Source organism: Toxorhynchites rutilus, chromosome 1, assembly GCF_029784135.1.
Source record: "Toxorhynchites rutilus septentrionalis strain SRP chromosome 1, ASM2978413v1, whole genome shotgun sequence".
In the NCBI taxonomy this organism is placed as follows: domain Eukaryota; kingdom Metazoa; phylum Arthropoda; class Insecta; order Diptera; family Culicidae; genus Toxorhynchites; species Toxorhynchites rutilus.
In genome coordinates this window covers 184,437,420-184,450,633 of record NC_073744.1, presented here as the reverse complement: position 1 = coordinate 184,450,633, position 13,214 = coordinate 184,437,420, and the positions used below count along the sequence as shown (strand labels likewise).

The window sequence follows — 13,214 nt, the reverse complement described above, 5'->3', positions numbered from 1 at the left end:
AGTATCTAGAATTCAACAACGAACGAACGATAAACAGCTCTTAGATATTTGAAAGTCATCAAGAAAAGACGTGTTTCAGTCGTTTCTCTCTCACTTTTCCTTAACCGGGATTCTATTTGAACTGCCTCCACAAAAACCCCGAGCAACTTTTACATTCGCTTTCATTGGTTCAACGAGTCGTTCAAACTGATGGTGATTTGTCTGTCCACTTATTTGCAGCCACTGTAATATGCGCTGGAAGTAAGTTCTGCATCGTAAATTGTAACATCTTCTTCTATATATATATAAAAATGGATTTCTGCCTGTCTGTCTGTCTGATTCTTATGGACTCGGAAACTACTGAACCGATCAACATGAAAATTGGTATGTAGGGGTTTTTGGGACCGGGGAAGGTTTTCGTGATAGTTTGAGACCCCTCCCCTCTCTCTAAGGGGGGGGCTGCCATACAAATTAAACACAAATTTCTGCATTACTCGAGAATTAATCAAGCAAATGAAACCAAACTAGGCATATTGAGTCTTTAGGCTGTTACCTTGTAATTATATTGTATTATACTGATGTAGTGGAGGCGAATGAACTGCAAAGTTTAAAGCCTCTTAAAAACAAAGAAACAAACATATTATACTGATCAAAACAAACGAACATGTGTTGAAAATTGCATATATTTAAGTGTTTCTGAAATGTTTCCCAAAGGGAAATATCAGGGACGCAAACCAAATCAAAATAATTCTCTGAAGATATGCAACAAGAGAACCAAACAATTCGAAAAGTTCTGACACTTGCATCGATAGCTATCACTATTATAGAAATTATAGAAATCGAGCAATTCGATAGCTTGGTGCTATCGAATTGCTCGATTTCTATAATAGTAAAATAGAGCTAACGAGCAAAATTCTTATCTCCTCGATTTCTATAATAGGGCCCGATGTCTGTCTACATCGCCAATGAAAACGTCTATCTTAATGAATACATTTTAATTTTATTTGCGCAAAACGATTGTTCTCATACACCAAAACCAACTGTATGGTTTGTAATAATTCAAGTATGGGTCGAATATACACTACCTTCCCACTGGAGATCGCATTTTGTATCAGAGGTAAATGATTGCTGAAGTTTTTCTTCTCTCTCTCTCTTGTGTAAATATAGAAGTCTTAAAATAAAATAGTAACCAGCGAACGAGTCCTCGCACATCATCAATGCTATAGCAGCCGTTAGGCGAAGTCCTTCGTGAAGTAGCAGCAAAACTCATCGGTTCTCTTGCAAACCACCCGGAAAGGTCCATCCGGGGAGAACACGTACGCCCCGAGCGCCACATCCATGACCTTTATGTAGCGCATCTCGAACTTTGCCAGCAGTGGTGGTGGCTGAAGGGGGGAGGATTTTCCCGCAATGTTAAGTCCGTACAGTTTGAGAAACTGAAAAACCAAAATCGAATGTCAATCAAGCTAATCTTTCAGCATTATGAAAAAAGCGCTCTCACCCTGAGATTTCGATTGCGAAAGATCTGCGCAAACACCGGAAACGACAGCTGAAGGTTAGGGTTGAATCCGCACAGCGTTAGCGAGGTAATCGATTCACAGTGTTTGAACATTTCGTTCAGCATCGCATCGCACTGAAGCTGTGCATTGTACGCGATCAGGATGAATTTGGTGATGTGTTTGAAGTTCCCCAATACACGATCCAAGTCGGGACGGCAAGAACTGACCCGAAAGCTCAGCTCTTGCATCGTGGGGTATGGCCTGAAGAAGTGATCCGGAATGTTCGATGCATACAGATCCAGCTGGAGTTTGCATAATGGAGGAGTGGTCAACAGCATGAAGTCCGACGGAACATATCTTGCCTGACGAAGCATACTCAGTACGGGTGCAAATATTTTCAAACAATGATTGTCCTGATTTTGAACATTAAACCACTCCAGGTGGTGTAACACGGGAAGGAGGAGAGCTTTGTCCGATCTGATTTGTCCTGCGTCAATACGAAGATGCACTAGATTGGGGAAGGCCCTATCGGTGGACCAGAAACTGCTGGTCAGCTCGACCTGGTCTAATAATAGAGTTTCCAATTTACTGCAGTGACGGTTAATGGCAGTCATAATAGCATCATTGGCCAACGAAATTCGTATCATTTTTAAATTAGGCATTCTAGAGAAAATGTCGTCCCAGCTACGAACTGGCAGATTATCAAATTTATGAAAAATAGTCAAATTTTCCATAGTGTGAAGATTCTGCTCGAAAAATGATTCCCACATTATCCAGTGTAAATGAACTCTCAATTTTCTTAGTCTGTAGCATTGATCTATCTCCAGCAAACTGCTGTGCCATACATTTCCATTATCCGAATCAGAGTCCGCCAGCTTAACTGCCACTGATTGCAGATTTGGTGCCTGCAGTGAAAAAATAGGCCTCTCCAAGTGTGGCTGATCTTTGGTAATAATTTCTCTCCAGAACAACGTCTCCAAGCGTCCCATTCTTAAGTCGCATCTAGTGATTTGTAGCCTAATCTCGTTAGATTCTACCGATACATGTAGCTTGCGAATACGCATGAACAAGCTTGCGTGCGTATTAAAGAAGTCTGCCAGCTGTTGGCCAATCGGTGCGTCGATTATCATATCCTCTAGCTGACACTTTTGGTCCAATTCCAGCAGCAGTTTGTCGATGGTGTTCAGCATTTCGGCACTGGAATTATTGCACCACTTTATATATACCATCTGATAGTTTCTCTGGCTGGCTTTCACCACGCTAGCGTCTATCACCTTTACTTCCTCGTTCTCCAACGCATGACTCCACTCGCCACGACTCAGCTCCAAGCACAAACTTTTGCATATCGATCTCGAGAACACCACTTCGTTCCAACGGCGACACACCAGCGATAGTGGCTTCCGGTCCCAGAAATCGAGAAATTTGAAAATATGAAAACAAATTTCCGACGGTAAACGGTCCCAAGACATAACTGCAATGTTTGGACAACGATTCCACAATAAATGAAGACGACCGAGACACTGATGTTGGTAAATAATGAAAACATAACAAACAGTCGATCAAGTCGACAGATAACGAGTCGATGTTCGAGAAAGAACTAGCAACGCTGCTGTCACACGTGTACATAATTTGTTTTGATTTCACAGTACAAAATTAAGTGCCATTCTCACTTCACCCTTAGTGAGAATGGCACTCAATTTTGTATAACATTGGCTCGTAGTAGGCATGAAAATTTGGTTTGACAATTTTGTTCGATAGAAGCTGGCGAATTCGCAGTGTCACCGCCGCCTAAGCCCAAGGACATAGTGAACGCGATGCGACGCGGGCGCGGACGCGGGCTCGTTTGCGGGAAAGCAAACCGCCCTGACCTGACATAGTAAACGCGATGCGATGCGGATTTCAATGATACTACCTGTGGAGTGTTTTGTCAACATCTGCCAACAATAATTCTAAATTGTACGTAAGGAAATAAAAAAAAACTAATCGAGTCACTTAATCGCACCTTTGATAGATTTATGACCAATTTGGATTTTATAAGTCTGCGAGGCTATCTTCCGAAAAACACTTACACCTGTCCGTGCGATTTTCAAATTCCATGTTTGTATGAAAACACGAACAAACTTTTCGCTAGTGTTCAATGTTTATCCCACGCCCAATGATGCTCAAACACAAACATGTTTGAATCACTCGCGTTTCTCACATCATAAACAAACAAGGTGTTTTTATAATTCAAACACACAAACACAAAACATACCACCCGTTGTCGGAGTATTTCATTGCTCTTCGTTTCTTTTCATGCACAGAAAAAAATAATTCCTCCTAAAACATTTCTTTGCAGAATACTTTTTCACAGAAACGAACCAGAAATTTAGTTCGTATTGCAACAATTGCATGAACTCAGAGGCAATGAGTTCATACACATTTTGCAATGATTACTAAAGACTTCATAGCTTTTTCCCGTGAAAAGAAAACATTCTCTGAATAGAAAGAAGCTTTCTATGAGCATTTTTTTCTTCTTGCATGTTGCCAGTTGAGCCGAGTGCACAACGAGAGGACGTCATACAAATGCTGGCAAAAATATGTTTTCAGAAACGTTTACACCTATTCTTAGTATTTTGATGTGGGTAACTAAACATCTCCGCCACGCTCTGTTCAATTTTAGGACGAAAGTTACGAGTCGTTCATTCTGAGAGTCGTGTATGATTTTATACTTCTGGTACGATTTGCGATTAAATGCTCCTCTAATTTACTCCAAACTTTGAAAAATCGGCTAGATAAAACGGCTGACTGTATCAATATGAAACGTTTACAGATGTTTAGGGAATATACTAGACTAGAAATTTGCCTACAAACATTAGAACTTACTGCGATATTTGCCGAATTATAGTGGGTTTTGTAAAGTACTATAAATGTCCTGTTTTTGACACTTTTTTGAAATCGATGAAAAAATTTAAATATTTTTTTCGTCAAAGTAACAAATTATCCTTGTGCAGAATTTATTGGCGATCTAACATACAAATCTACACCTAGGCGGCGCTGCGGTGAAAGTGATGATGGTTTTAAATTTTGCCATGTGAGTTTATGGAAGGTTTGTAGTTCTTTCCATGAATCACAATGCTATAGTCATAAAATATTATTTGATTGCCATGAGTTTCGAAGAAATTTAATTCTACACAATTTTATATATAACATGTTATTTTCTTACCTCTTTCAGTAGTGAAAATTGTACGAGGGTCACTATTTATATTTCGGGATTAGGAACAAAAACAAATAGTTAAGCTGCGAATATATTTTTAATGTTTTTCAAAGTACTCGCCACGATGATCGATACACTTTTGCATGCGCTTAAACCAATTTTCAAAGCATTTATTCCAATCGACACGAGCCTTTTTTTGAGCGATTGTCAAATTATGTGGGATCCAACGTGAACATAATTTTCGCACAACTAAGTGTTCATGCAAAATCGCATATATGCTGGTGGAACTAATGCTTAGGGATGCCTCAATCTCACAATAGGTTACATGACGATCTTGCTTAATCATTTCGTGCACAGCATCGATGTTTTCTGGCACTACAGTCGATTTTGGACGACCTTCACGAAACTCGTCGGACAGCGAACTACGACCACGATTGAATTCACTATACCAGCGATACACAGTGGTTTTTGATGGAGCTTCATCGCCAAAAGTCAAATTAAGTTGATTGACGCACTCTTGTTGTGATAATCCACGTCGAAAGTCGTAAAAAATCATCGCACGAAAATGTTCACGATTCAGTTCCATTTTTTTGCCGAGACCAAACTTTCAACTAAATATAAAATAAACAAATAGCGTCCGTATGACAAAATGTTCTGAGTACGTATATCGTCAAAAATGTCAAACTTTACGATGGAACTGTCAGATGGACTCACATGACATCAGTGTTGCAAATTCCCGAAATATAAATAGTGACCCTCGTATAAATGTCGACAATGGTTGAATTGAAAAAGGAAATTCGAGAGCACAATCAAAAACAATTGAAAAATGCATGGTTCCTACATGCGAGAACTACCTTGGAAAGTCCGGAAGTAAAATATACGTGATTTATTTTTGAGTTTTAGTTTAGTAGAGTATTCTTAGTTCAAAAACAAAATCCAGATGTCTCACCGATCGTTTACGGTTTGCGTTAGATCGCCAATTGACATCTGGATTTTGTTTTTGAACTAAGAAAATGGTGATAATGTAACCTAAAACTCAAAAACAAATCACGTATATTTTACTTCCGGACTTTCCAAGGTAGTTCTTATGGCGGGTTTACATTAGGGAGATCTATAGCTATAGATGCATTTATTCACGTGAAAATAGGTGTAAACGGGTGAGAATAAATATGATACACTTATTCGAGGTATATTGAATAAATTCAGCATATGTAAACGCTTGTGAATTTCTCACTGGTGAGAAATCACTAAAGTTGGATGCAGTTCTACTTTAGGTGAATAAATTCACCGAAGATATGAATATATTCATTATAGAAGTTCACGCTAGTGTAAACGGTTGATGCGATTTCTATAAATCTCATCATATTTCTTCACATGAATATATCCCTAGTCTAAACCCACCCTTACATGCAGGAACCATGCATTTTTCTACTTGTTTTTGATTGTGCTCTCGAATTTCCTTCTTTGATTCAACCATTGTCAATATTTATACAATTTCCACTACTGAAAGAGGTAAGAAAATAACATGTTATGTATAAAATAGCGCCGAATTAAATTTCTTCCAAACTCATCGCAATCAAATAATCTTTTATGATTATAACATTGTAATTTATGGAAAGAACTACAAACCTTCCATAAGCTCACATGGAAAAATTTAAAACCTTCATCACTTCCACCGCAGCGCCGCCTAGGTGTAAATTTGTACGTTAGATCGCCAATTGAAGTTTTCAAAACTGCCTTTCGATTTGCAGTGCGATGGTTGTTTATTGAATTATTCATCATCAAAGACGAAGGGGTAATTTTTCATTCAAACTGAAATATCTCTGTGTGGGAAGTTCCTACAGGAACGTTCTTGGAACCAAATAAAAGCTGGTTGATAAGGTTAATTGAATTCGCTGTTGAGTTGGTTGGCAAAAAATTGTGTTAGTGCAGAATATTCTTGAAAAAACAAAGGAAAATCGATTTTTCATTTCTTCCCGATATTGTTGCCCATTACATCTACACTAGGGTGGCAATGGATGTATGGAAAAAAAATCATGATCGAATTTCAAAAACTGACCAGGTTCAATTTGTTTATTGGCCCAAAAAAATGACCTGTGCAAAGTTTCAGCTCAATCGGAAATGGAGCACCCCTCAAAGCGCTCAAAGTTTTGATTTTTTGATCCTCGAAAATCTTCCAAAGAAATTTGAGAGCTTTGAGAAGATTTTCGTGGATCAAAAAATCAAAACTTTGAGCGCTTTTTGCGCTCAAAGTTTTTCTTTGAGCCAATAAACAAAATGTACATGGTCGGTTTTTGAAATTTGACATGACCATTTTCGCTGGCACCCTAACCTACACACACCACGATAAAAATATGTACGAAAAATACTCTAATACCTGAAAGTTGTAGCTTCAAAATGATTCGCATTCATTCGATGTGCGTTGATTTTTCTCGAAGGTACAGCATGTCAAAAATCACTTAAAATTTTCAACTTCACACTCTGTTCCTCTAATTTTTTTGTCGAGTGTATATCAAAATGCAGATAAATCATTGTTCTTTTCAATATTGAAAAAAAAATCCGTTCGGATTCCCTTGATCAAACTTTAGACTCTGTTGGTCAACCACAACGGCTATTTTTTTTCATGACTTCATATCATTCATATCTGCAGCCTGACAATTGCCTAATATTTTTCAGTTGGGTGGAATTGAGAGCAATTGGGAGGATATGGGTCTTTTTAAATGTAACGACCCCATTGGTACGATACAACTGAAGCACCTCTCGACTGTAGTGGCAGCTTGCCAAATCTGGTCAAAACTTCATCAGACCTTTGTGAGTTTAAATAAACGGAAGGTGACATTTCTGCAGGCACTCTGCCTTCGAGTCCATTGTCTTGTTTGTGGCGAGGTCCTTGGGTTTCTGTCCTCAACTGCAAGTCTCTTGCCAAATCAAGAACTTTCTGGTAAATTTATCCGCGAACCTAAATTTGCTGGGGACATCTCCTCTGGCAGTAGTCTTATAGAATTTCAGGCCAGGAAGCTGTCCAAAATCTATCTTCACGTATGTTTCGTCATCCATCAGCATGCTTCCTTCGTGCTTCGTCAAAACTTTGTTGTACAACTTTCGAGCGCGTCTTTTAGCCACCAGATTTTCTTTAAGCGTCCTGTTTAGTTGCATGCAGGCACGGAAATTACGATAACCTTCTCGCATACGGATTCTCCGGATGGTACTGTGGTTAGAGTTGTGTTTTTTTGGCGATGTTGTAGTCCGAGAGTCCCGGGTTTGCCTTAAGTGTTCTTACGATCGGAAGCTGAGGTTGAAGGTATCCTCAGCTTCCGATCGTAAGTTCAACTACGCCGCGTGCCCTGATCCATCTGCACAACAGTTGTATCAGTTGGATCAAGGTGAAATTGTTAACGTCTAATGACACAGGTTCTCCAAACAATTTGCTGTCAAAAGATTTCAGATATGCCTACTACGACCGCAGCTATGAAATGAACAGTGATTTCGGGATATCAATGTTCTAAATTAGATAAAAAAAACCGACCTCTAATGCGTATTTCGACCTGCCAACTTTCAACTTGGCCAAATGTCGTCTCGGAGTGATCATAAGTACGGGAAAGATAAAAATTGAAATTAAATGAAAGTTTATCCTTTCGAATAGGAGTCCATTGAAATGCCACCGCTTGGGTTTTAATGACTTCCGATTCCTTGTTTGAAATTCATTTCCAGATGAAAATGGGAATCGTACGAGTTGAGAGTAACAATCAACCATCGGTTTACTCAATAGTTGATCCGGATTTGCAATTATTGCGGGGGTGCAAATGATGATAGCACACACGCACATCATAAGGTTGTGATTAATACAACCCAAAGCACATATATCCCACTCGCCTGATCTATTCTCCCAGCTTTGGCCGATTGGCTAACCCTCGAACAAACGCCTCGTTATTGAGATCTATGGTAGGTACCCTTATTATCATATTACAGCCACTAGAGCCACCTCAGCTGATCTTACGAAATTATTCCGTGATTCGTGGTGTTAAACGGTAAACCACTCAAATGGGCGTAGCACACCATTTTTTTTGATACGCTATCAAAAATCAAAATGTGTTAAATCGAGCCAATTATTTCTCATTTGGATGTCACCTCGTCAATTAACTCCAAGACAGCATCTCCTTCGAGAAAGAACATCTGCCCATCCGCAGCTCGGCTGCAATTTGATGCAACTTTTTTTCTGGTCGTTCTTTGGAGTGTATTTTCGCCTTCAGCATAGCTTTTCCTACTCTCTTTTTTTCTGCACAGTTTTTCATTTACATTTTCGCGCTCAGTTCGTTTTGTTTCTACACATGACGGCACTTGCTATTCAATGGTTAATTGCGACCAGAGCTAGTTGTTTGATATATAAACCAGATCTGGGTTTTTCACCGAGGTTTAGTATGGTGCCAACCGTGAAGGTAGTTGGATTTGAGTAGTTTAAAGTAAAGAACAAGGAATGTGGAGTTGCAAGTAGTGCGAGATAACTGAAGAAGTTGGTTAATATAAGAGTTCTGTTTTATTGAGATATTTTAGTGTAGAACAGTAATAATGTTCAACCGAATTTTAGTAACTGTGGTGAGTGATTTTAGGATTTTTTTTTTGGCCAAGTGCCAACTGCTGTTTGCACTAGAACCCCATTCGTCGTTATTATTTTGATACTTTAAATACACCTTCATCGAATCAACAAAAATTAAACATACTTCGACCACTTCAAATCGTCTCTACAGAATTCAGTTGCAGACAGAAGTTACATGAGATAGTTATAGAAAATATTGTGCCCACTGAAATTTTTCGTTGTTAGGCATAATTTCCGTTTTTAAGAGTTCGATGAGGAGCAGATTGTTTTTTTTTCGATTTTTGTAGCAAAGATGTGGTTTTCAACTAAAGCGATAGTGTTCAAAATTGAAAGAACGCTAACCTGAGAAGGCAACCTCTTTGAAAAAAAATAACCAACGATACACTTCGTGACTATTTCGATTCTAATTTTTATGTTTCATGATTCTTTACTATTGAAAGTAATAGTTCGCAATGCTGCTCACACCAATAATGGCATTCTAAAGAAATCGAATGGCGACCGTGTTATGCACAAAATCTTTTTCAGTGGAATTGCCCAAAAGAAAGAGCATTTTTCTAGTTTATCAGACTAACTTGAGTTCAAGCATTTTTATAGTTTGGTTTCTCTTAGCAAACAACGAGGGGCAAAAACTCACAAAATTTTTGTTAAGATCGGTCCATAAATAGAGGAGTATCAACTGTTTCAAGATGTTGTTGTCACGTCACGAAAAGCATACGATCCATTCAAGCGTCACGCGGCATTATTTTGACTCAACATAGACATTTTTTTTGCATTTGCATGTAAGAATCATACAAAATAAAACAGTTAGAATTTGAACGACAGGGAGATAATGTTACAGTGGAAGAAACTTAGAACTTAGTCAACGTCAACGTCAACGACAATGTTAATATTATCGTCAACACGCAAACATAAACGCTCTTGCACACATATGCACACTCAAATGCATATATAGAGTTAATCAAAAGTTTCTGATAGCAAAATCAAATGCGTTCCCCCGATAGTGAGTGCCGCTCAATGAGCCAGTCTTGTGTGAGCCATTGATGGCAAGCGCCAGAGTGAACGTGTTAAATAATCACGATAAAAACTTAAGCCATCTTTTGGGAGGTCGGTTCAGAGCCACCCTGACTATTACCAAATAACGGCATGCCATGTACCAAAGATGTGCTCCCGTGGCCGAGTGGTTAGCGTCAAAACCTAACATACCGGGGGTTCGGGTTCGATTCCCGTTCTGGTCGGGGAAATTTTTCTTCAAAGAAATTTCCTCTGGCTTGCACTGTGGTCACGCGTATTCTAGAGCTTGCCACTCAGAATACATTCAAGGCGTGTTATTTGGCATAGAAATCTCAACTAAGTACTAATGAAAATGACGCAAGTAATACTACGTTGAGACGGCGGAGTTCCTCTAGGAACGTTAGTTCCATATAAGAAGAAGAAGAAGATGTACCAAAGATAACAGGTAGATTCAATTTATATAGTTTTTTTTTTTGACAAACATACCATAAGCTATTGAAATTGCGTTGTTTTGTGATGATTCGCAATCTAAAAGAGCATTGAACTCATTTTCCGTACATTTTTCAAAAATATTTCTTCTCTGTTTTTGAAGCAATGAAATCGCAAAATGGCACTAAAACGCTAGAATGAAGGGAACCAGAAAAAGTCATCATATTATCAAATTGTTAGCGCTGTTACACCTTTCATTCAACACTCTTGAAAATTCGGTAAGAAGCACGGTTCCTGGGATAAAAAGGAGGTTAGGTTCAGGACCACCGGTCCTAAATTTTGAACTTGTAGACAAATCATAGTACAAAGTTCATTTGTATGTTTTGAAACGGAACTAAAAATACAACATTAATCGGAAACCGCAAAAAAACAGGTGTTGTTACGTCACAAACGTATTGGGCTGGCAACAAGCGAATTCAACTGTACAATATTCTCCAACTGAAAATTCTAGTAGGAAATTTTCTCAATTTTACTTTGATATCGTTTACTATTCGGAAATCGTGTGATTTGTACACCGTCCAAGAACCATTTCGGACATGTAAAATCGCCGTTCGGAATCTCTCGCTTTCAATTCGTCTGGTATATGATTTCCTTGTTTTTTAAAGTGTCTTGCGACTTTCAGTTGCTTAGAAATAGCTTATCGAGTTACTCTCAACAATTCAACAAGCCCCGTTTGCGTGTGACACGAATCTTAATCGAGTAATGTCTCTATTCTTCGCCTTTTCTGTTGTCCCGGACGCCTTCACCACAACAAAATCTATCTAATGGTGCAAATTCACTGTAAACTTCCAAAAGCATTCAACTCACTGCACTTTCGTCCAATGGAAACAGAAAATAAAAACTTCCCGCAAATGGTGTTTATTTGCAACGAAACTCGACATTTTCAACGCAGTAAAAATTGAACTTGTAGACTATTTATAGCACCTTGAGTGCAAACACCCAATATATGGTAATGTTAATGTTTTAGCAGGAATACTAGGAAATTTAGAGAATAGCAGTTGGGCAATAATTTAATTCAAAATTTTAACAATGTAAATTTGCTTTCGGTCTGCTGATCTGATAGATGGCCTTCACAAATACTTTGAATTATTTTGACGTTTGTTCTGCGTCAAGGCAAAGATGCCACATATGCACAAGCCAGTGGAATTTGAGTCGAACGGATTGCAGACGGCAAAAGATTTACACCCCTATTCTGTATCTCGATCGATTCGAAATATTTCGAACGATTTAATAAATTTCCATTCTGTATTCCGTTCGAGTTGATTTGCATTTCGTTCGATCTGTTTCTCTTCGAACAATAAATGACCAAAAGGTTCCAAATAGGAAATGCACAATTATAACTCGAACGAAATGGAAATCCGTTGTAATACAGAATAGGGCTGTTATTCCGGAAGACGAAATCCGTTCGGATTTCGGAATATGGGTGACTGTTATTCGTTTTGAAACGCCCTATGCTTTCAATATCCACTTTTCAAACATCTCTTATTGTCTCATACTATTCGCTCGGTTTCCCCCATGTATTCAGGAAAACACAAATCTTCTGGAAAATGTCTGCAAAAACAATCATCTCATACAGCCGCAGTGAACTGACAATAATATAATTTCCTTCCTTGGATCCTAGATCATCACCATCAACACAATCACTCGCCTGGAGGCTCATCCCGAACCACCTATCGGTAGTAGTGGTGGTGGCGGTGGGGGTCGCGCCCCATATCCACCAGCCCGCCCGGAGAGACAAGGCTACAGCTACGGTCCGCCGCCTCCACCGTCGATAACCGTCAACAGCTACGGGACGGCCACCTCCGAATACGGACCGCCCACACCGGCTCCCATCATCCACAAGCACGTCTATGTGCACGTTCCGCCACCAGAGCCAGAAGTTATCACCACCAGGTAGGCATTATCACATCGAGGTTACATAAGAGGGGCCCGTAAAATAGACTGACCACCCGGAGGATGGGTGATTCAGTTGACCTTATGCGGTGACATGCGGCGACTTTCAAACGATTCGCGACGGAATCGTTTAATATGCACCATCCCGCGATGGACGCGTATCGGTGAATCATTTTGATGGGGTCACACGTTTGCTTGTGACGAGATAGATGACATCTTGAATTGAAATGGAAAACAACAATGCGAATTTAAGACACCACGTAGGTGTACCTGTACCTGTACCCAGACGGTGCGTGTGAGGTGTGAAGATTTAGTAGATTCACGTAATCACGGCGAAACGTTATGGAGCTGTTTTACATTTTTAATGCGTGATGTAGAGATTATGGCTATGATGATTCCGTTCCATTGTATAACATAATTTGTCGTCTCGGAAAATTATTCGTCCGGACTAGATACTACACTTGTTTGTTTTGGTTGATAATATTTACTTACGATGCTTGCTCGATAAGTTTTTGTATACGTGATCAGCTGTTTCGATTCTGACACACATATT

At 39.2% G+C, this 13,214-nt stretch overlaps 2 protein-coding genes across 3 annotated transcripts in view; one reads left to right on the top strand and one right to left on the bottom strand.

Annotated features, from left to right (window-relative positions):
* Positions 1-959: 959 nt before the first annotated feature.
* Positions 960-3,012, bottom strand: LOC129776245 (uncharacterized). Of its 2 annotated transcripts, XM_055781795.1 has the most exons (3): positions 2,753-2,887; positions 1,481-2,675; positions 960-1,415 (listed from the first exon to the last, which is right to left on the bottom strand). In XM_055781795.1, exons 2-3 carry the CDS (start codon positions 2,666-2,668, stop codon positions 1,212-1,214), a joined length of 1,392 nt encoding a protein of 463 aa, XP_055637770.1. In that variant the 5' UTR covers positions 2,669-2,675; positions 2,753-2,887; the 3' UTR covers positions 960-1,211. The 2 variants fall into 2 exon arrangements, with proteins under 2 accessions (XP_055637770.1, XP_055637762.1); XM_055781787.1 differs by having other exon boundaries at positions 1,481-3,012.
* Positions 3,013-9,107: 6,095 nt separating this feature from the next.
* The window catches only part of LOC129763013 (uncharacterized), a 24,899-nt gene continuing 20,792 nt past the window's right edge, over positions 9,108-13,214 (top strand). The window contains exons 1-2 of the mRNA XM_055761714.1: positions 9,108-9,267; positions 12,390-12,661. Of these exons, the coding sequence (XP_055617689.1) occupies positions 9,241-9,267; positions 12,390-12,661 (299 nt within the window). The 5' untranslated portion in view covers positions 9,108-9,240. The remainder of the gene's footprint in view (positions 9,268-12,389; positions 12,662-13,214) is intronic.